A 21,678-nucleotide genomic window follows, 5' to 3' on the forward strand; every position below is an offset into this window, starting at 1 on the left:
ACCTAGTCAGGTAACACAGTATTACATAGTCAGGTAACACAGTGTTACCTAGTCAGGTAACTCAGTATTACATAGTCAGGTAACTCAGTATTACCTAGTCAGGTAACTCAGTATTACCTAGTCAGGTTTATTACCTAGTCAGGTCACACAGTATTACCTAGTCAGGTCACTCGGTATTACCTAGTCAGGTCACTCGGTATTACCTAGTCAGGTAACTCAGTATTACCTAGTCAGGTAACACAGTATTACCTAGTCAGGTAACTCAGTGTTACCTAGTCAGGTAACTCAGTATTACATAGTCAGGTAACTCAGTATTACCTAGTCAGGTAACTCAGTATTACCTAGTCAGGTAACTCAGTGTTACCTAATCAGGTAACTCAGTGTTAACTAGTCAGGTAACTCAGTATTACATAGTCAGGTAACTCAGTATTACCTAGTCAGGTAACTCAGTATTACCTAGTCAGGTAACTCAGTATTACCTAGTCAGGTAACACAGTATTACCTAGTCAGGTAACTCGGTATTACCTAGTCAGGTAACTCGGTATTACCTAGTCAGGTAACTCGGTATTACCTAGTCAGGTAACTCTCGGTATTACCTAGTCAGGTAACTCGGTATTACCTAGTCAGGTAACTCGGTATTACCTAGTCAGGTAACTCGGTATTACCTAGTCAGGTAACTCAGTATTACCTAGTCAGGTAACTCAGTATTACCTAGTCAGGTAACTGGGTACGCCGTGCCAGTAAAACGAGAGGGTACGCCGTGCCGGTAAAACGTGAGGGTACGTCGTGCCGGTGAAACGAGAGAGTACGCCGTGCCGGTAAAACGTGAGGGTACGTCGTGCCGGTAAAACGTGAGGGTACGTCGTGCCGGTAAAAACGTGAGGGTACGCCGTGCCGGTAAAACGTGAGGGTACGCCGTGCCGGTAAAACGAGAGAGTACGTCGTGCCGGTAAATCGTGAGGGTACGCCGTGCCGGTAAAACGAGAGGGTACGTCGTGCCGGTAAATCGTGAGGGTACGCCGTGCCGGTAAAACGTGAGCCTATCACAATAATTAAACATATTTCAAGAAGACTGTAGGCTATTACACTATTTATCATTACCGAATGTCAGACGCATGAAAAATGAGGGAATAGATTTGAAAACGTCAGTAATCTGCTCCTAAATGCGGTGTGTAGTTGGACGGTAATGCGGACATTTTACCAAGGCAGAGATGAGTAGCCGAGACGCTCGCGGACAACAGTGTAGCCATCAATTCAGCTTACAAGACTTGGGCCTCATGAATGGTAATTACTAAATGTCATTCGTAACACTTTCTGGGGTTTTGGAAGTGACGTCTCTTTGCATTTATCAAATGGCGCAGTATGGATATAGCCTAATGGTTGGAATAGACTCTGAAGTCTGGACACTGGCTGTAGGCCTCATGTAGCCTATTATAATATTAACTGCAGTCTGGACACTGGCTGTAGGCCTCATGTAGTCTATTATAATATTAACTGAAGTCTGGACACTGGCTGTAGTCTATTATAATATTAACTGCAGTCTGGACACTGGCTGTAGGCCTCATGTAGTCTATTATAATATTAACTGAAGTCTGGACACTGACTGTAGGTCTATTATAATATTAACTGAAGTCTGGACACTGACTGGAGGCCTCATGTAGTCTATTATAATATTAACTGAAGTCTGGACACTGGCTGTAGGCCTCATGTAGTCTATTATAATATTAACTGAAGTCTGGATACTGACTGTAGGTCTATTATAATATTAACTGAAGTCTGGACACTGACTGTAGGCCTCATGTAGTCTATTATAATATTAACTGAAGTCTGGACACTGACTGTAGGCCTCATGTAGTCTATTATAATATTAACTGAAGTCTGGACACTGACTGTAGGCCTCATGTAGTCTATTATAATATTAACTGAAGTCTGGACACTGACTGTAGGTCTATTATAATATTAACTGAAGTCTGGACACTGACTGGAGGCCTCATGTAGTCTATTATAATATTAACTGAAGTCTGGACACTGACTGTAGGCCTCATGTAGTCTATTATAATATTAACTGAAGTCTGGACACTGACTGTAGGCCTCATGTAGTCTATTATAATATTAACTGAAGTCTGGACACTGACTGTAGGCCCACTATTATAATATTAACTGAAGTCTGGACACTGACTGTAGGTCTATTATAATATTAACTGAAGTCTGGACACTGACTGGAGGCCTCATGTAGTCTATTATAATATTAACTGAAGTCTGGACACTGACTGTAGGCCTCATGTAGTCTATTATAATATTAACTGAAGTCTGGACACTGACTGTAGGCCTCATGTAGTCTATTATAATATTAACTGAAGTCTGGACACTGACTGTAGGCCCACTATTATAATATTAACTGAAGTCTGGACACTGACTGTAGGCCTCATGTAGCCTATTATAATAATAACTCCTGCAGAACTAGGTGTTCCTTGCAGTAAAGTTATAGACCAAATGTTAATTTTGTCTCGGCAACAGGAGTGGATAAATATTATTTCTTTCTTTCAGCATCATGAGAGAATGAGATTGTGCGCCTAAGGACCTTTTGTGTAGCCGAAATAACGGGCGATTTCTTTCAGCAGCATGAAAGCTAACAGTATTTAATTTTCAACCCCATAAAATATGAGTCCAAGACAAACTAAAATACTGTCAGAAACATGATGGATCGTTTTCACAGCTTTTCATTTTCTTTTAAAACCCGGTCAAACTGAAATCTCGCCTGGTCCGCAAATGTTCTCGCTCCGTGTGTGAGAGAGAGGCAGAAATGAACGAGAGAACTTTACCGGATGTCCGCTAGATTCTCGATGATGCGTCGATCGTTCTGATTGATTTATGACATCATTCTGCTGATCGGGGTTTTATCGAGTGTTCCGGAGGAACGTCAGGTTAACGACAGAAGAGAAGCTGCATGTGTAACGGATGTGAAATGGCTAGCTAGTTAGCGGGTACGCGCTAGTAGCATTTCAATCAGTTACGTCACTTGCTCTGAAACCAATATGTAGTGTTGCCCCTTGCTCTGCAAGGGCCGCGGCTTTTGTGGAGCGATGGATAACGACGCTTCGTGGGCGACTGTTGTTGATGTGTGCAGAGGGTCCCTGGTTCGCGCCCGTGTCGGGGCGAGGGGACGGTTTAAAGTTATACTGTTACACATGTATCTAATTATAGACAGGTTGACTAACAAATATCCTTCCACCAAAATGACATAAATGATAAGCAGAAACATGAGGCGTAACAGCTATTCCCTCACCCTCCTGTCGTTCAGCCGTCCCTGAATAACGTGCGCAGGTAGCTTACATGAGCCTTTTGAAGTAAATGTTTGACAATTAGATGAAAACATCATGACCGGTTGTGTTCATGCCACATCAACAAAAATGTAGGCTAATGTAACGGATGTGAAATGGCTAGCTAGTTAGCGGGTACGCGCTACTAGCGTTTCAATCAGTTACGTCACTTGCTCTGAAACCTAGAAGTAGTGTTGCCCCTTGCACTGCAAGAGCCGCGGCTTTTGTGGGGCGATGGGTAACGACGCTTCGTGGGTGACTGTTGTTGATGTGTGCAGAGGGTCCCTGGTTCGCGCCCGGGTCGGGGCGAGGGGACGTACTAAAGTTATACTGTTACACTAATACATTTTAATAGTGAAACGACGTATCTTCACTATTATGCCCATATAGATCCTATTAAATGAAAAGGGATTCTATACTGTATGTAATTCTATGATCATATAGAAGGTCTCCATACCGGGAAGACATGACATCTACTCTCACCCCTTTGTGTAATGTGTGCAGGCTTTTGTTGCAGCCAAGCGCTAATAAATCAAACCCAGTCAGAGCTTGTTTTTTCTGTTGACTCAACAGTCTTGAAGAGATCTTAGCCCCAGGCTGACCTTGCTCTGCCTTATCCAACACACTGTATATCTAGTGTTTGTTGTCCTTCATTGATAATCATATTGACATGCAGGATCAAGATGTGATTTATCTGTGTATTGATTCAGTGATATCAGAACATGGGGAGGGGCCTGGTGTGTTCCTGTACACACTCAGTGTTTATCCCCGTGGCGCCATGAGCTGGGTGTGAATGGGAGGGATTTACATTTCTCCTCTAATCTCCTGTAACTCCTGCTTTGCTCCTTCCCTCTTTCACCCCCCCCCCCTGTCACTCTCTCTCTGTCTCTCTCCCTGTCTCTCTCTCTCTCTCTCTCTCTCTCTCTCTCTCTCTCTCTCTCTCTCTCTCTCTCTCTCTCTCTCTCTCTCTCTCTCTCTCTCTCTCTCTCTCTCTGTCTCTCTCTCTCTGTCTCGCTCTCTCTCTCTGTCTCTCTCTCTTCCAGGGTCTGACCATCAAGCCTCTAGTGAACTGGCTCAAAGTACCTCGTGCCACCAACCGCAAGCCCACCATCAACGAGGAGATACACGAACGGGTGAGTGTTTCAGTTTAATTTCATCATATGAATGTAGTTCGACTTCAATTCAGTTCATTTCAGTCTGATCTATGTTTCTGTCTTCGTCCCTGACGGCTCAACTACGTCAAGCTCATACGTAAAGAGCGGCGTGTCATATGACCACTCAGTCACTGTCACATGACAGGAACAGCCGTTACGGCCTCGAAACTGAACAGAGACAGACTGACAGGAGGGACTCACAGATTGAGCTGCAGCACCTCAACTAACAAACACACCCACGCACACACACACACACACACACACACACACACACACACACACACACACACACACACACACCCACACACACACACACACACACACACACACACACACACACACACACACACACACACACACACACACACACACACACACACACACACACACACACACACACACACACACACACACACACACACACACAAACCCAGATTGTATATGGTCTCTGACCTGACTGAATAAACTCTGTTAACCCAGACTGTATACGGTCTCTGACCTGACTGAATAAACTCTGTTAATCCAGACTGTATACGGTCTCTCCTCAGGTCTCTGACTGAATAAACTCTGTTAACCCAGACTGTATACGGTCTCTCCTCAGGTCTCTGACTGAATAAACTCTGTTAACCCAGACTGAATACGGTCTCTCCTCAGGTCTCTGACTGAATAAACTCTGTTAACCCAGACTGTATACGGTCTCTCCTCAGGCCTTTGACCACTGTTTGACAGCAGTGGAAGACATCGCTGGACTCAACGGTTACCACCACTGGAGAGACAAGTCAGTAGCCCTTAGCTCTGCAGTCAATGTTTCAACTGAAATATCATTTCTTATTCGTCATCATTTTGAATATTATCGTGGACTCTAAATGGCCAATCGTAACCTTCCACTACAGTTATATATTCACTAATGATGACTAAGTGGAAGGTTAGGAGTTTTTCCCGTCACTGAATGTGTGTGAGAGTGTTTCCTTCTGAAACATACGTGTAACATACACTGTCCTTAATCACCTTTGCCTCGACGGGCGTCTACGTTCAGGTGGGAGCAGTTTGACAAGAACTACCTGAGCAAGCTGCTGCTACGCAAGTCTGTGTACCGGAAGAGCGAGCTGTGGGAGGTCTATCAGAAAATCAACATTAGAGATGCCATCAGTGTTATAGACCAGGTATGAGGGAGGGAGGGAGGGAGGGAGGGAGCTGTGGGAAGTCTATCAGAAAATCAACATAAGAGATGCCATCAGTGTTATAGACCAGGTATGAGGGAGGGAGGGAGGGAGGGAGGGTCAGAGACAACAATTGTTGCCATGATTTTGTCCAGTGCTCGGTTGTGTTGTAAATGTCAACCATGACCACTAGATAGCACTGCTCCTCAACTCACGGCAGCGATGCACCAACAATGAACACCTGAATGTGTCAAGTTTCCCCAAAGTACAGATCTGGGATCAGCTTCCCCTCTGCCAATCCTAACCTTATCCATTAGTGGGGGGAAATACTAAACTGACCCAAAATCAGTGTCTACTGCTCTTTTACGCTGCTGCCACTCTCTGTTCATCATATATGCATAGTCCCTTTAACCACATCTACATGTACATACTACCTCAATAAGCAGTCTTGCTGCCAAGCTGGGAGGTGTGAGACTGTATGCTCTCTCTGTCATGTGTTGAGAGAGAGAGAGACATAGAGAGAGAGAGAGACATAGAGAGAGAGAGAGACAGAGAGAGAGAGTGTAATTCATCTCTTTGTCTCCTCGGCTGATACCACAGCATAATCTGACACCTGAGAGTCGCCACATCAAACATCCCGTCTCTACTGGTGACATCACAGTCAGTGATGGGTGTCTGCATCCTAAATGGTTCCCTATATACTGTAGTGCACTACTGTTTAGGCCCATCGGGCTCTGTTTAGAAAGCGTCACACTCTATAGGGTGCCGTTAGGCACACAGCCTTCGTGGCGAAGGTGCATGACATCAGACCGCGTGAATGTGTGGGGGGAAATAGATACGAGAGGTTTAGGGACGTATTCAGGGGGAATTCTTCGTTAATATCACCTCCGTGGCGTTTGGTAAGACGGGCCTATTGGATTCATGTACTATCAGCTTACCTGGCTGGAATGTCTTATAGGCGCGTGTGTTTGACATTGTGATAGGTAGTATTCTCCTGTACTCTGTAGGAGAGATGTACCCAGTAGTATGATATATAGTATTCTCCTGTACTCTGTAGGAGAGATGTACCCAGTAGTATGATATATAGTATTCTCCTGTACTCTGTAGGAGAGATGTACCCAGTAGTATGATATATAATATTCTCCTGTACTCTGTAGGAGAGATGTACCCAGTAGTATGATATATAGTATTCTCCTGTACTCTGTAGGAGAGATGTACCCAGTAGTATGATATATATATAGTATTCTCCTATACTCTGTAGGAGAGATGTATCCAGTAGTATGATAGATATATAGTATTCTCCTATACTCTGTAGGAGAGATGTACCCAGTAGTATGATATATATATAGTATTCTCCTATACTCTGTAGGAGATATGTACCCAGTAGTATGATAGATATATAGTATTCTCCTATACTCTGTAGGAGAGATGTACCCAGTAGTATGATATATATATCGTATTCTCCTATACTCTGTAGGAGAGATGTACCCAGTAGTATGATATATATATATAGTATTCTCCTATACTCTGTAGGAGAGATGTACCCAGTAGTATGATATATATATAGTATTCTCCTATACTCTGTAGGAGAGATGTACCCAGTAGTATGATATATATATAGTATTCTCCTATACTCTGCAGGAGAGATGTCCCCAGTAGTATGATATATATATATATATATACAGTGGGGAGAACAAGTATTTGATACACTGCCGATTTTGCAGGTTTTCCTACTTAGAAAGCATGTAAAGGTCTGTAATTTTTATCATAGGTACACTTCAACTGTGAGAGACGGAATCTAAAACAAAAATCCAGAAAATCACATTGTATGATTTTTAAGTAATTAATTTGCATTTTATTGCATGACATAAGTATTTGATCACCTACCAACCAGTAAGAATTCCGGCTCTCACAGACCTGTTAGTTTTTCTTTAAGAAGCCCTCCTGTTCTCCACTCATTACCTGTATTAACTGCACCTGTTTGAACTCGTTACCTGTATAAAAGACACCTGTCCACACACTCAATCAAACAGACTCCAACCTCTCCACAATGGCCAAGACCAGAGAGCTGTGTAAGGACATCAGGGATACAATTGTAGACCTGCACAAGGCTGGGATGGGCTACAGGACAATAGGCAAGCAGCTTGGTGAGAAGGCAACAACTGTTGGCGCAATTATTAGAAAATGGAAGAAGTTCAAGATGACGGTCAATCACCCTCGGTCTGGGGCTCCATGCAAGATCTCACCTTGTGGGGCATCAATGATCATGAGGAAGGTGAGGGATCAGCCCAGAACTACACGGCAGGCCCTGGTCAATGACCTGAAGAGAGCTGGGACCACAGTCTCAAAGAAAACCATTAGTAACACACTACGCCGTCATGGATTAAAATCCTGCAGCGCACGCAAGGTCCCCCTGCTTAAGCCAGCGCATGTCCAGGCCGTCTGAAGTTTGCCAATGACCATCTGGATGATCCAGAGGAGGAATGGGAGAAGGTCATGTGGTCTGATGAGACAAAAATAGAGCTTTTTGGTCTAAACTCCACTCGCCGTGTTTGGAGGAAGAAGAAGGATGAGTACAACCCCAAGAACACCATCCCAACCGTGAAGCATGGAGGTGGAAACATCATTCTTTGGGGATGCTTTTCTGCAAAGGGGACAGGACGACTGCACCGTATTGAGGGGAGGATGGATGGGGCCATGTATCGCGAGATCTTGGCCAACAACCTCCTTCCCTCAGTAAGAGCATTGAAGATGGGTCGTGGCTGGGTCTTCCAGCATGACAACGACCCGAAACACACAGCCAGGGCAACTAAGGAGTGGCTCCGTAAGAAGCATCTCAAGGTCCTGGAGTGGCCTAGCAAGTCTCCAGACCTGAACCCAATAGAAAATCTTTGGAGGGAGCTGAAAGTCCGTATTGCCCAGTGACAGACCCAAAACCTGAAGGATCTGGAGAAGGTCTGTATGGAGGAGTGGGCCAAAATCCCTGCTGCAGTGTGTGCAAACCTGGTCAAGAACTACAGGAAACGTATGATCTCTGTAATTGCAAACAAAGGTTTCTGTACCAAATATTAAGTTCTGCTTTTCTGATGTATCAAATACTTATGTCATGCAATAAAATGCAAATTAATTACTTAAAAATCATACAATGTGATTTTCTGGATTTTTGTTTTAGATTCCGTCTCTCACAGTTGAAGTGTACCTATGATAAAAATTACAGACCTCTACATGCTTTGTAAGTAGGAAAAATGGCAAAATCAGCAGTGTATCAAATACTTGTTCTCCCCACTGTATATAGTATTCTCCTATACTCTGTAGGAGAGATGTACCCACTAGTATGATAGATATATAGTATTCTCCTATACTCTGTAGGAGAGATGTACCCAGTAGTATGATAGATATATAGTATTCTCCTATACTCTGTAGGAGAGATGTACCCAGTAGTATGACAGATATATAGTATTCTCCTATACTCTGTAGGAGAGATGTACCCAGTAGTATGACAGATATATAGTATTCTCCTATACTCTGTAGGAGAGATGTACCCAGTAGTATGATATATAGTATTCTCCTATACTCTGTATAGACCCTATTCTGTATTCTCCTATACTCTCCTCTCTGAGGAGGTATTTAACTTCACCCAGACTGTCTCTGAGGAGGTGTTTAACTCCACCCAGACTGTCTCTGAGGAGGTGTTTAACTTCACCCAGACTGTCTCTGAGGAGGTGTTTAACTTCACCCAGACTGTCTCTGAGGAGGTGTTTAACTCCACCCAGACTGTCTCTGAGGAGGTGTTTAACTCCACCCAGACTGTCTCTGAGGAGGTGTTTAACTTCACCCAGACTGTCTCTGAGGAGGTGTTTAACTCCACCCAGACTGTCTCTGAGGAGGTGTTTAACTCCACCCAGACTGTCTCTGAGGAGGTGTTTAACTCCACCCAGACTGTCTCTGAGGAGGTGTTTAACTCCACCCAGACTGTCTCTGAGGAGGTGTTTAACTCCACCCAGACTGTCTCTGAGGAGGTGTTTAACTTCACCCAGACTGTCTCTGAGGAGGTGTTTAACTCCACCCAGACTGTCTCTGAGGAGGTGTTTAACTCCACCCAGACTGTCTCTGAGGAGGTGTTTAACTCCACCCAGACTGTCTCTGAGGAGGTGTTTAACTCCACCCAGACTGTCTCTGAGGAGGTGTTTAACTCCACCCAGACTGTCTCTGAGGAGGTGTTTAACTCCACCCAGACTGTCTCTGAGGAGGTGTTTAACTCCACCCAGACTGTCTCTGAGGAGGTGTTTAACTCCACCCAGACCTGTTTTGTGACCCATTACATGTTGACTGTCCTCCTTTAGTCCAGACTCACCATTTTGTAAAACCGTTTCAGACAATGTCAGGTGTTTTGAGGGTGAGTTGACCCCTGAACTTTAACCTCTGCGTGCGTCTCCTGAACAGGGTGGCAACGTGCTGACCTCTGCCAGGCTCTCTCTGCCCTCCATGGCCTCCAGGGCATCTTTCCCAGAGGTCACCAACGTCACCAACTACCTGTGAGTAAACTGTGTGTGTGTGTGTGTGTGTCCGTCCGTCCGCCCGTCCGTACCAACGTACAACTACGATGCAGCTATTTATTAACAGCACTGGGTGTGACCGTTTGGCCGTTCATCGTCATATCTCCAGCTGTTTATTAATGGCACTGGGTGTGTGTGGGTGTGTTTGGTGTGTGTGTTTGGTGTGTGTGTATGTGTCCATATATATAAGTATGATGCAGCTGTTTATTAATGACACTGGGTGTGACCGTTTGGCCGTTCATCGTCATATCTGCAGCTGTCTATTAATGACACTGGGTGTGACCGGGTTTTTCCAAACAATACCCAGGCTTTATTAACTCCCCCGTGGGGTCCCGCCCCAACCACTGCTAACAGTCTTTATTCTAACCCTACAGGAGGGAAAACGGTAGTGGAGTCTGTCTTTATGTCTCTGTCCTCCCTACAGGAGGGAGAACGGTAGTGGAGTCTGTCTTTATGTCTCTGTCCTCCCTACAGGAGGGAGAACGGTAGTGGAGTCTGTCTTTATGTCTCTGTCCTCCCTACAGGAGGGAGAACGGTAGTGGAGTCTGTCTTTATGTCTCTGTCCTCCCTACAGGAGGGAGAACGGTAGTGGAGTCTGTCTTTATGTCTCTGTCCTCCCTACAGGAGGGAGAACGGTAGTGGAGTCTGTCTGGACCTCCAGGTGATTGACAACGTGCCGGGAGCCAAGGTGGAGGAGGAGTCAGAAACGCATCACTTCCTGGCTGGGAACCTGTACAAGCCCAGGAGACGGGTACGACCCTGTCACACAGACAGACAGACAGACAGACAGACAGACAGAAAGACAGACAGACAGGCAGACAGACAGACAGACAGACAGACAGACAGACAGACAGACAGACACTCTCTCTCTCTCTATAGGCCTCTCGCGCTGGGCCGTCTATATAGAATAGAATGGGACAGGCACCATGTGGAAATTTACAATGACATTGACAAAATATACATTCCAGCCAGCATCAGCAGTATTTACTCTCCAAAACAAATGTCACATCAAAGCCAGTCCTGTAACTCTCTCTGTTCCTCCCCTCTCCTCTCTCTCCTCTCCTCTCCTATCTCTCCCCTCCTCTCTCTCCCCTCCTCTCTCTCCCCCCCCCCCCTCCATAGTACCAGTCCCACTACAGCAGACACTTCATGACAGTGGGGGACCACGAGCGTCAGGACAGAGAGATCTTCCAGAGAAATATGAAGAGTCGCATGGAGACGTTCAAGACCACCCGACACAAACGCCACAGCCACAAGAAGGACCGCAGCCAGAAAAAGGCAGGGACCCCGACCACCCATCTCTCTGGTTTTACTTGAGTGGAGAAAGATGGGCTTTATACATCACATTCATTTACTGTATCTATTGTTACATAGGTTACTGTTCTGTTATTATATATATATATATATATATTATTATATATATTATTAGTATAGCCAGGGCCTTCAACGGTATAGCCAGGGCCTTCAACGGTATAGCCAGGGCCTTCAACGGTATAGCCAGGGCCTTCAACGGTATAGCCAGGGCCTTCAACGGTATAGCCAGGGCCTTCAACGGTATAGCCAGGGCCTTCAACGGTATAGCCAGGGCCTTCAACGGTATAGCCAGGGCCTTCAACGGTATAGCCAGGGCCTTCAACGGTATAGCCAGGGCCTTCAACGGTATAGCCAGGGCCTTCAACGGTATAGCCAGGGCCTTCAACGGTATAGCCAGGGCCTTCAACGGTATAGCCAGGGCCTTCAACGGTATAGCCAGGGCCTTCAACGGTATAGCCAGGGCCTTCAACTGGTATAGCCAGGGCCGTTCTAATGGTATAGCCAAGGCCTTCAACGGTATAGCCAGGGCCTTCAACGGTATAGCCAGGGCCTTCAACGGTATAACCAGGGCCTTCAACGGTATAGCCAGGGCCTTCAACGGTATAGCCAGGGCCTTCAACTGTATAGCCAGGGCTTTCAACGGTATAGCCAGGGCGTTCTATGGTATAGCCAAGGCCTTCAACGGTATAGCCAGGGCCTTCAACGGTATAGCCAGGGCCTTCAACTGTATAGCCAGGGCGTTCTATGGTATAGCCAAGGCCTTCAACGGTATAGCCAGGGCCTTCAACGGTATAGCCAGGGCCTTCAACGGTATAGTCAGGGCCTTCAACGGTATAGCCAGGGCCTTCAACGGTATAGCCAGGGCCTTCAACGGTATAGCCAGGGCCTTCAACGGTATAGCCAGGGCCTTCAACGGTATAGCCAGGGCGTTCTATGGTATAGCCAAGGCCTTCAACGGTATAGCCAGGGCCTTCAACGGTATAGCCAGGGCCTTCAACGGTATAGCCAGGGCGTTCTATGGTATAGCCAGGGCCTTCAACGGTATAGTCAGGGCCTTCAACGGTATAGCCAAGGCCTTCAACGGTATAGCCAGGGCCTTCAACGGTATAGCCAGGGCCTTCAACGGTATAGCCAAGGCCTTCAACGGTATAGCCAGGGCCTTCAACGGTATAGCCAGGGCCTTCAACGGTATAGCCAGGGCCTTCAACGGTATAGCCAGGGCCTTCAACGGTATAGCCAGGGCCTTCAACGGTATAGCCAGGGCCTTCAACGGTATAGCCAGGGCCTTCAACGGTATAGCCAGGGCCTTCAACGGTATAGCCAGGGCGTTCTATGGTATAGCCAAGGCCTTCAACGGTATAGCCAGGGCCTTCAACGGTATAGCCAGGGCCTTCAACTGTATAGCCAGGGCTTTCAACGGTATAGCCAGGGCGTTCTATGGTATAGCCAAGGCCTTCAACGGTATAGCCAGGGCCTTCAACGGTATAGCCAGGGCCTTCAACGGTATAGCCAGGGCCTTCAACGGTATAGCCAGGGCCTTCAACGGTATAGCCAGGTCCTTGGACCGTTCTCTGTTGTGGAAGGGAGAAATAGGAAGTAATCAGAAGAGGCTGGTGGGAGGAGCTATAGGAGGATGGCTTTATGTTATTGGCTGGAATGGAATCAATGGAATGGTATCAAACACATGGAAACAATACGTTTGACTCCGTTTCCAATTATTACATTCCAGCCATTACAATGAGCCTGTCCTATACCTCCCTCCCACCAGCCTCCTCTGGAATGAATAACATGGTGTTGGTTTCCTGTGGGTTCTGCCTGGTTTCCTGTGGGTACTGCCTGGTTTCCTGTGGGTTCTGCCTGGTTTCCTGTGCTTCCTGCCTGGTTTCCTGTGGGTCCTGCCTGGTTTCCTGTGGGTTCTGCCTGGTTTCCTGTGCTTCCTGCCTGGTTTCCTGTGCGTCCTGCCTGGTTTCCTGTGGGTTCTGCCTGGTTTCCTGTGGGTTCTGCCTGGTTTCCTGTGGGTTCTGCCTGGTTTCCTGTGGGTACTACCTGGTTTCCTGTGGGTTCTGCCTGGTTTCCTGTGCGTCCTGCCTGTAATAGACGTTATAACTGGTGTTTTCTCTCCCTCCTACAGCGGAGAGGCTCAGACGTTAAAGAACAGGACCTCAACGACAAACCTCGACGGAACGTCAGCTGGCAAGACAAAGGTGAGTCACTCACTTAATAAACACACTGGAAATGGAGTCAGGCCTAATGATTTCAATATCATTCCATCATAACCTGTGTTCCCACTTCTCACTCGCTCAAACTATTTCTGTGTGTTCTGGAATCTACGTTCCAACATCCACACTAGTACATTATCTAGGATGCTCAGGCATAACATTGGTTCACACTAGGTAGTATGCAAGTGTGGACACTGGGACAGAGCATAGGAGTTGGTTGAAGTAAGAATTAAAGATAGTTGCTATCATTGATCATGATCGATAGTGTTCATGTATCTGTGATGTCCCCTCAGATCCTGTGGTGGTGCATTGTGGGTACTGTGGTGTTCATGTGTCTGTGATGCCCCCTCAGAGTCTGTGAAGGTGCATTGTGGGTACTGTGGTGTTCATGTGTCTGTGATGCCGCCTCAGATCCTGTGGTGGTGCATTGTGGGTACTGTGGTGTTCATGTGTCTGTGATATCCCCTCAGATCCTGTGGTGGTGCATTGTGGGTACTGTGGTGTTCATGTGTCTGTGATGCCCCCTCAGATCCTGTGGTGGTGCATTGTGGGTACTGTAGTGTTCATGTGTCTATGATGCCCCATCAAAGCCTGTTGAGGTGCATTGTGGGTACTGTAGTGTTCATGTGTCTGTGATGCCCCCTCAGATCCTGTGGTGGTGCATTGTGGGTACTGTAGTGTTCATGTGTCTATGATGCCCCCTCAGATCCTGTGGTGGTGCATTGTGGGTACTGTAGTGTTCATGTGTCTGTGATGTCCCCTCAGATCCTGTGGTGGTGCATTGTGGGTACTGTAGTGTTCATGTGTCTGTGATGTCCCCTCAGATCCTGTGGTGGTGCCAGTGGAGTCGGACGATGAGAAGGGGGGACACTTGGAGCCAGAGAAGGAGGAGGATGTTGGCATCACCTTTGTGGCTCGACAGATTCCAGACACGCCCAAAGAACGACCCAAATCTGGTAAGGACACATTGACACAGGAGAGACTAGAAACCTCTAGTAAATGGGCCTGGGTATTCCCTGTCTAAATACTAATACAGAATCCTGACTGTATGCTCCTCTGTCTGACCTGTGTCCTGTCTCAGTCCCGGCTGGTCTGGAGGGCCCCTCCGTGGCCCCGCCGTCCCCCACCTGCAGCGAGAGGAACCTGCCCTGGAAGGGCGGGATCGGAACCCTGCCGGTGTGTGTTTCCATGGAGGCGACGAAGATCATCCCCATAGACCTACAGCAGGCCTGGAATCAGAGCATCTCCTCCTTAGAGAGCCTGGCCTCCCCGCCGGGCCCCGTGGAGCCCTTACACCCTCGCGTCAGCGCCCTCTCCAGGCTGGGAGGGCCCCGTCCTGTCTCATACTCTGGTAGTGGAGTTAGTGGGTCTGCTTTCGGATCCAGAGGGGCTGGGTCAATAGTGGCTCAGGGTATCGCACGGTTTGAGTTCCCTCCGGGAGGAGAGGAGAAGGAGGAGGATGACGACGGGGCCTCGTCTGACCAGGAGCAGGAGCTGCAGCCTCTCATGTCGTCCTCTGTGAGGCCCCCTGGTCCCCCGCCACCTCCCCCCCTGGCCCAGGGTCTAGGGCGGAGGAGGAACCCCTGTGTGTACCTGAGGAGCCTGGTCACAGCGCCCCCTCCTGGCAGTGAGCCGCTGGCGCGCAGCAGAGGGCCCACTCAGCTGTAAATGGCTCCAACTACATCTCTGGTTACAGTTTGCCCCGTCGGCGCAGGTCTAGGATCAGCTTACTCAACCAAGTCCCTAACCGATACCACTAGGGAGAACAACACAAGACTGATTTCAGATCAGCTTTTATGGGCAATCACATTCCTCACTGCCTCACACACACTCAACACCAATAACACACACACACACACACACACACACACACACACACACACACACACACACACACACACACACACACACACACACACACACACACACACACACACACACACACCAGCTCAGGCCGTCCAACCCCTCAGCTCTGCTACTTCTCCCTCCAGATGAACGAGTCTTCATCTCCTTCAATAACTCTGGATCCACCGTCTCTATAGATTCAGACGTACATTATAAACACACACAGGATGTTGGACTAATACAGCGATGATGATATTGAGGAAGTATAATGAGCATCCCAAAATAGCACCCTATTCCCTATATAGTGCACTACTTTAGACCAGAGCCCCATAGGGAATAGGGTGCCATTTGGGACGAAGGCTGAGAGTTTTGATGTGGCAGCTGGTACAGTCACAGATAGACAGACACAGTGCATTGTGGTCCATGGTTGGGGCTGTCCGTCCATGTGGTAAAACAATACCAGTTTTCATATTATGCATTTCTATTCCCCCCTCCAGCTCCCTGCAGGGGTTGAGGTTCTGCCCTGTCTGTTTCATACACTTGAATATAAGTCAATGTCAAGATGTAAGACGATTTGGGAAATATATCTGTCTACAGCCGGACCGCCGCATTACCCAGGCCTTATGGGGTGTGTCCATCTAACATCACACTCTCCATTCAACCCCCAGTCCTCTCCTCGCCTCGCCTCTCCTCTCCTCTCCTCTCCTCTCCTCTCCTCTCCTCTCCTCTCCTCTCCTCTCCTCTCCTCTCCTCTCCTCTCCTCTCCTCTCCTCTCCTCTCCTCTCCTCTCCTCTCCTCTCCTCTCCTCGCCTCGCCTCGCCTCGCCTCGCCTCTCCCCTCCCCTCCCCTCCCCTCCCCTCCCCTCCCCTCCCCTCCCCTCCCCTCCCCTCCCCTCCCCTCGCCTCGCCTCGCCTCTCCTCGCCTCGCCTCGCCTCTCCCCTCCCCTCCCCTCCCCTCCCCTCCCCTCCCCTCCCCTCTCCTCGCCTCGCCTCGCCTCTCATCCCCTCTCATCTCCTCTCCCCTCCCCTCATCTCCTCTCCCCTCCTCTCCTCTCCCCTCCTCTCCTCTCCTCTCCTCTCCTCTCCTCCTCGACCCACAAAAAAAGAGAGAGAGAAAACATTTGGCCTTACTTCCAGCCAGTAAATGGCAATGCCTAACAGCTTCACTTATATAATATATATAATATATAATATAACATATATAGTTCTTTTTTTATCCCCCTTTTTTCTCCCTAATTACAATCTTGTCTCATCGCTGCAACTTCCCAACGTTCTCGGGAGAGGCGGAGTCATGCGTCCTCCGAAACATGACCCGCCAAACCCTGATTGGTTTGTGCTCTGTTACCCAACTCCTATGGTCATGGCCAAACAGCAATAACAACAACCATAGGAGTTGGCAAGACACAAGCAGATATGAGACCAGGCCACGGGACCAGGCCACGGGACCAGGCCACGAGACCAGGCCACGGGACCAGGCCACGGGACCAGGCCACGGGACCAGGCCACGAGACCAGGCCCTGAGACCAGGCCACGGGACCAGGCCACGAGACCAGGCCACGAGACCAGGCTACGGGACCAGGCCACGGGACCAGGCCCTGAGACCAGGCCACGGGACCAGGCCACGGGACCAGGCCACGGGACCAGGCCACGGGACCAGGCCACGAGACCAGGCCACGAGACCAGGCCACGGGACCAGGCCACGGGACCAGGCCACGGGACCAGGCCACGGGACCAGGCCACGGGACCAGGCCACGGGACCAGGCCACGGGACCAGGCCACGAGACCAGGCCCTGAGACCATCAGATCCATGAAAGACTCTAATTTCATACATTTCCCAAACCCCAGCCCAGAGCCAGCATCGATGCTTGATGACCATAGCCTGGTCCCAGATCTGTTTGTGCGATCTTCAGACCTGGCTATGCAGACCTACTCCTCTCATCCCCTCTGTAGTGATGAACCTGGACGTCAGGAAGCCCAGGGAGAGAGACACAGTATTGAACAGTCCTCTCATCCCCTCTGTAGTGATGAACCTGGACGTCAGGAAGCCCAGGGAGAGACACAGTATTGAACAGTCCTCTCATCCCCTCTGTAGTGATGAACCTGGACGTCAGGAAGCCCAGGGAGAGAGACACAGTATTGAACAGTCCTCTCATCCCCTCTGTAGTGATGAACCTGGACGTCAGGAAGCCCAGGGAGAGAGACACAGTATTGAATAGTCCTCTCATCCCCTCTGTAGTGATGAACCTGGACGTCAGGAAGCCCAGGTGAGAGACACAGTATTGAATAGTCCTCTCATCCCCTCTGTAGTGATGAACCTGGACGTCAGGAAGCCCAGGTGGAGACACAGTATTGAACAGTCCTCTCATCCCTTCTGTAGTGATGAACCTGGACCTCAGGAAGCCCAGGGAGAGACACAGTATTGAATATGATGTATTTTTAACCCACTAGTCCATGTGACAGATAGTAGTTACTGCTGATATTCATCAGAGAGGACTTTCTCTGTTTCTCTCATCATGTACAGTCAGAGCAGATCAATCACAGCCTGTCTCCTAATTGACACAACCTAACCACTATATAGTGCACTACTATAGGGCATATGGGGCTCTGGTCAAAAGTAGTGCACTATATTGGCAATAGGGAAACCCTAACAATCCCCCCTCCCCACCCTTAGTGACTTTAAAATCAGCACTTTACCTTGTAGTCCCTCTCTCTGTCTGTCCTATACAGTATGTCCTGTGTCCAACCCAATGCAGCCGTATGTTAAGACTAAACACATATAACCTTTTATTTTTTCCTTTTTTTTAAAAATGTATCAATGTTTCTCTTATATAAACGTATAGAAGACATTTTCTTTGTTAAAAATAAAACTTTGTCAAGCGACAGAATAATTGTTTTATTTAAAAAAATGACCAAAGTTTGTAGAAGAGTTAAAAGTCACCATTTCCTTTTATTAATGTGATGACGTCATCCATTGCCTTAGTCTGTTATGTATTCTACTGTAGCTGTTACATCAGAGGGATTCATGATGATTCATGATGATTCATGATGATTCATGCTGATTCACGCTGATTCACGCTGATTCATGCTGATTTCACTCTGATTCACGCGGATTCACGTGGATTCATGCCGATTCACGCCGATTCACGCCGATTCACGCTGATTCACACTGATTCGTGCTGATTCACGCTGATTCACGCTGATTCGTGCTGATTCACGCTGATTCACGCTGATTCGTGCTGATTCACGTTGATTCGTGCTGATTCACACGGATTCACGCGGATTCACACGGATTCACGCGGATTCACGCTGATTCACGCTGATTCACGCTGATTCACGCTGATTCACGCTGATTCACGCTGATTCACGCTGATTCACGCTGATTCACGCTGATTCACGCTGATTCATGCCGATTCATGATGATTTAGGGTTTTAATCTGCTTTCTTTTGTTGTGTAAAGCGGGTGGACAGTTGTCAAAGGTGACACACACATATATATATATATATATATATAAAGTGTAGTGTCTAATCTGATATAGAAACCAATATGATGTTCTGTGAGAGTACCCTACCACCTCATCTCCTAACTCATCTACTTGTTACCCCGGTAGAGACACAACATTCTCCCCCCGTGTTTTACCTTTTATACAATATCTTAACACACACACACTATCTTAATAATACATGTAGGTGAGATTAACACACTGTTATATTCTGTATTTATGCAATGGAGTTGTTTTAATGATAAATTAGTTAAATATATAATGGACTGGTACATGTTTTTTTTTTTTGTTGTTGCCAAAGATTCACATGAAATCTTAATTTAGAGTCCCGAGCTCATTGAGACTGGGTCTATAATGTGGAGACGTAAACAAACAAATAAATTCTTACAGTTCCCCCCTCCATACAGTCCTTAGAGAGCATGGGATGGGATGTAACCTACTGTAAATGCATCTCTGGTACCATCATTCAGTTGTTATTGTAATGTTAAAACCACAAACTCTCCAATGAGCAACGTAAAGGTGATGTGTTTAACATGAGGGATGTTGTGCCTTGTAAGAAGAAACGATTGGTTTTGTCCCAAATGGCACCCTATTCCCTTTATAGTGCCCTGTTCTGGACCAGGGCCCACCCTGTTCTGGACCAGGGCCCACCCTATTCCCTTTATAGTGCCCTGTTCTGGACCAGGGCCCACCCTATTCCCTTTATAGTGCACTGTTCTGGAACCCTATTCCCTTTATAGTGCCCTGTTCTGGACCAGGGCCCACCCTGTTCTGGACCAGGGCCCACCCTGTTCTGGACCAGGGCCCACCCTGTTCTGGACCAGGGCCCACCCTGTTCTGGACCAGGGCCCACCCTATTCTGGACCAGGGCCCACCCTATTCTGGACCAGGGCCCACCCTATTCTGGACCAGGGCCCACCCTATTCTGGACCAGGGCCCACCCTGTTCTGGACCAGGGCCCACCCTGTTCTGGACCAGGGCCCACCCTATTCCCTGTTCTGGACCAGGGCCCACCCTATTCCCTGTTCTGGACCAGGGCCCACCCTATTCCCTGTTCTGGACCAGGGCCCACCCTATTCCCTGTTCTTCCCAGCTGCAGTTGAACATAGTTTTATTTGAGCTGCTTGAGCTGCTTGTCAACGTTTGTTGTTTAAGTTATTATGCTCTCTGTCACTTAAACCGTTTCAATGTCTAACTATGACAACACAACAATGTTCTGAAGTCCTGTCTTTTTTTTTTTTTATGACTATTTTTGCTTTGAAACGATTATTTGTTTTTATCTGCGATTTCGACGGGTTGTTGTACGGGAAATGAAATGAAACATCTGTGCCAAAATGATAACTTTGGCTCTTGGCCCAGAAACAAAGTAAATAAATTATAAAGTGTGCTTTTTCTGAATGAATACTGTTGGTCACGTGCTTTATTTCTATATCTCTAAATCAAATCAAATGTATTTATAAAGCCCTTCGTACATCAGCTGATATCTCAAAGTGCTGTACAGAAACCCAGCCTAAAACCCCAAACAGCAAGCAATGCAGGTGTAGAAGCACGGTAGCTCGGGAAAAACTCCCTAGAAAGGACAAAACCTAGGAAGAAACCTAGAGAGGAACCAGGCTATGAGGGGTGGGCCAGTCCTCTTCTGGCTGTGCCGGGTGGAGATTATAACAGAACATGGCCAAGATGTTCAAATGTTCATAAATGACCAGCATGGTCAAATAATAATAATCACAGTAGTTGTCGAGGGTGCAGCAAGTCAGCACCTCAGGAGTAAATGTCACTGAAGGACACTGAGGATGCTGTCGTTCTGCCCGCTGAACAAGGCAGTCGACCCGCTGTTCCTAGGCCGTCATTAAAAATAATAATTTGTTCTTAAACTGACTTGCCTAGTTTAAATAAAGGTAAAAAATAAATAAAAATATCAGCTCTGTCAATACACAAACAGATGCCATTAACAATAAGAATCATTTCGGCGGGTTCGGCTTGCCCCCCCTTCACCGCTGAAGTCTGGCGCGTCCTGCCTTTCGAAGAAGGGTATCTGCCACATCCAGAGGCTTCTTTAAGTCCCAAATGGCACCCTATTCCATATGTAGTGCACTACTTTAGACCTGGACCCATAGGGCTCTGGTTAAAAGTAGTGCACTACATAGGGAAGAGGATGCCATTTGAGGTACAGACACTGTAGAGAACACAAGTTGTATTTTCATTCTGAATTTCCCGCTGTCATAGGGTCAGGTGGTCATGTGTTTCACCTAGCAACGGTATGTCCAACAGAAGGGTCAGGTGGACATGTGTTTCACCTAGCAACGGTATGTCCAACAGAAGGGTCAGGGGGACATGTGTTTCACCTAGCAACGGGATGTCCAACAGAAGGGTCGGGGGACATGTATTTCACCTAGCAACAGTATGTCCAACAGAAGGGTCAGGGGGACATGTATTTCACCTAGCAACAGTATGTCCAACAGAAGGGTCAGGGGGACATGTATTTCACCTAGCAACAGTATGTCCAACAGAAGGGTCAGGGGGTCTTCTAGCAACGGTATGTCCAACAGAAGGGTCAGGGGGACATGTGTTTCACCTAGCAACGGTATGTCCAACAGAAGGGTCAGGTGGA

General features: G+C 47.6%; 1 protein-coding gene across 3 annotated transcripts in view; it reads left to right on the top strand.

Moving 5' to 3' along the window:
* Positions 1–16,315, top strand: part of slc9a5 (solute carrier family 9 member A5) — a 78,957-nt gene extending 62,642 nt beyond the window's left edge. For all 3 annotated transcript variants that reach the window (XM_071400414.1, XM_071400413.1, XM_071400411.1), the window contains 9 exons: positions 4,364–4,453; positions 5,182–5,252; positions 5,511–5,637; positions 10,078–10,169; positions 10,815–10,941; positions 11,313–11,468; positions 13,636–13,708; positions 14,548–14,679; positions 14,805–16,315. In XM_071400414.1, coding sequence (XP_071256515.1) covers positions 4,364–4,453; positions 5,182–5,252; positions 5,511–5,637; positions 10,078–10,169; positions 10,815–10,941; positions 11,313–11,468; positions 13,636–13,708; positions 14,548–14,679; positions 14,805–15,391 — 1,455 coding nt within the window. In that variant the 3' untranslated portion in view covers positions 15,392–16,315. The remainder of the gene's footprint in view (positions 1–4,363; positions 4,454–5,181; positions 5,253–5,510; positions 5,638–10,077; positions 10,170–10,814; positions 10,942–11,312; positions 11,469–13,635; positions 13,709–14,547; positions 14,680–14,804) is intronic.
* The last annotated feature ends 5,363 nt before the right edge of the window (positions 16,316–21,678 follow it).

The sequence above is a fragment of the Salvelinus alpinus genome, chromosome 5, assembly GCF_045679555.1.
Source record: "Salvelinus alpinus chromosome 5, SLU_Salpinus.1, whole genome shotgun sequence".
In the NCBI taxonomy this organism is placed as follows: domain Eukaryota; kingdom Metazoa; phylum Chordata; class Actinopteri; order Salmoniformes; family Salmonidae; genus Salvelinus; species Salvelinus alpinus.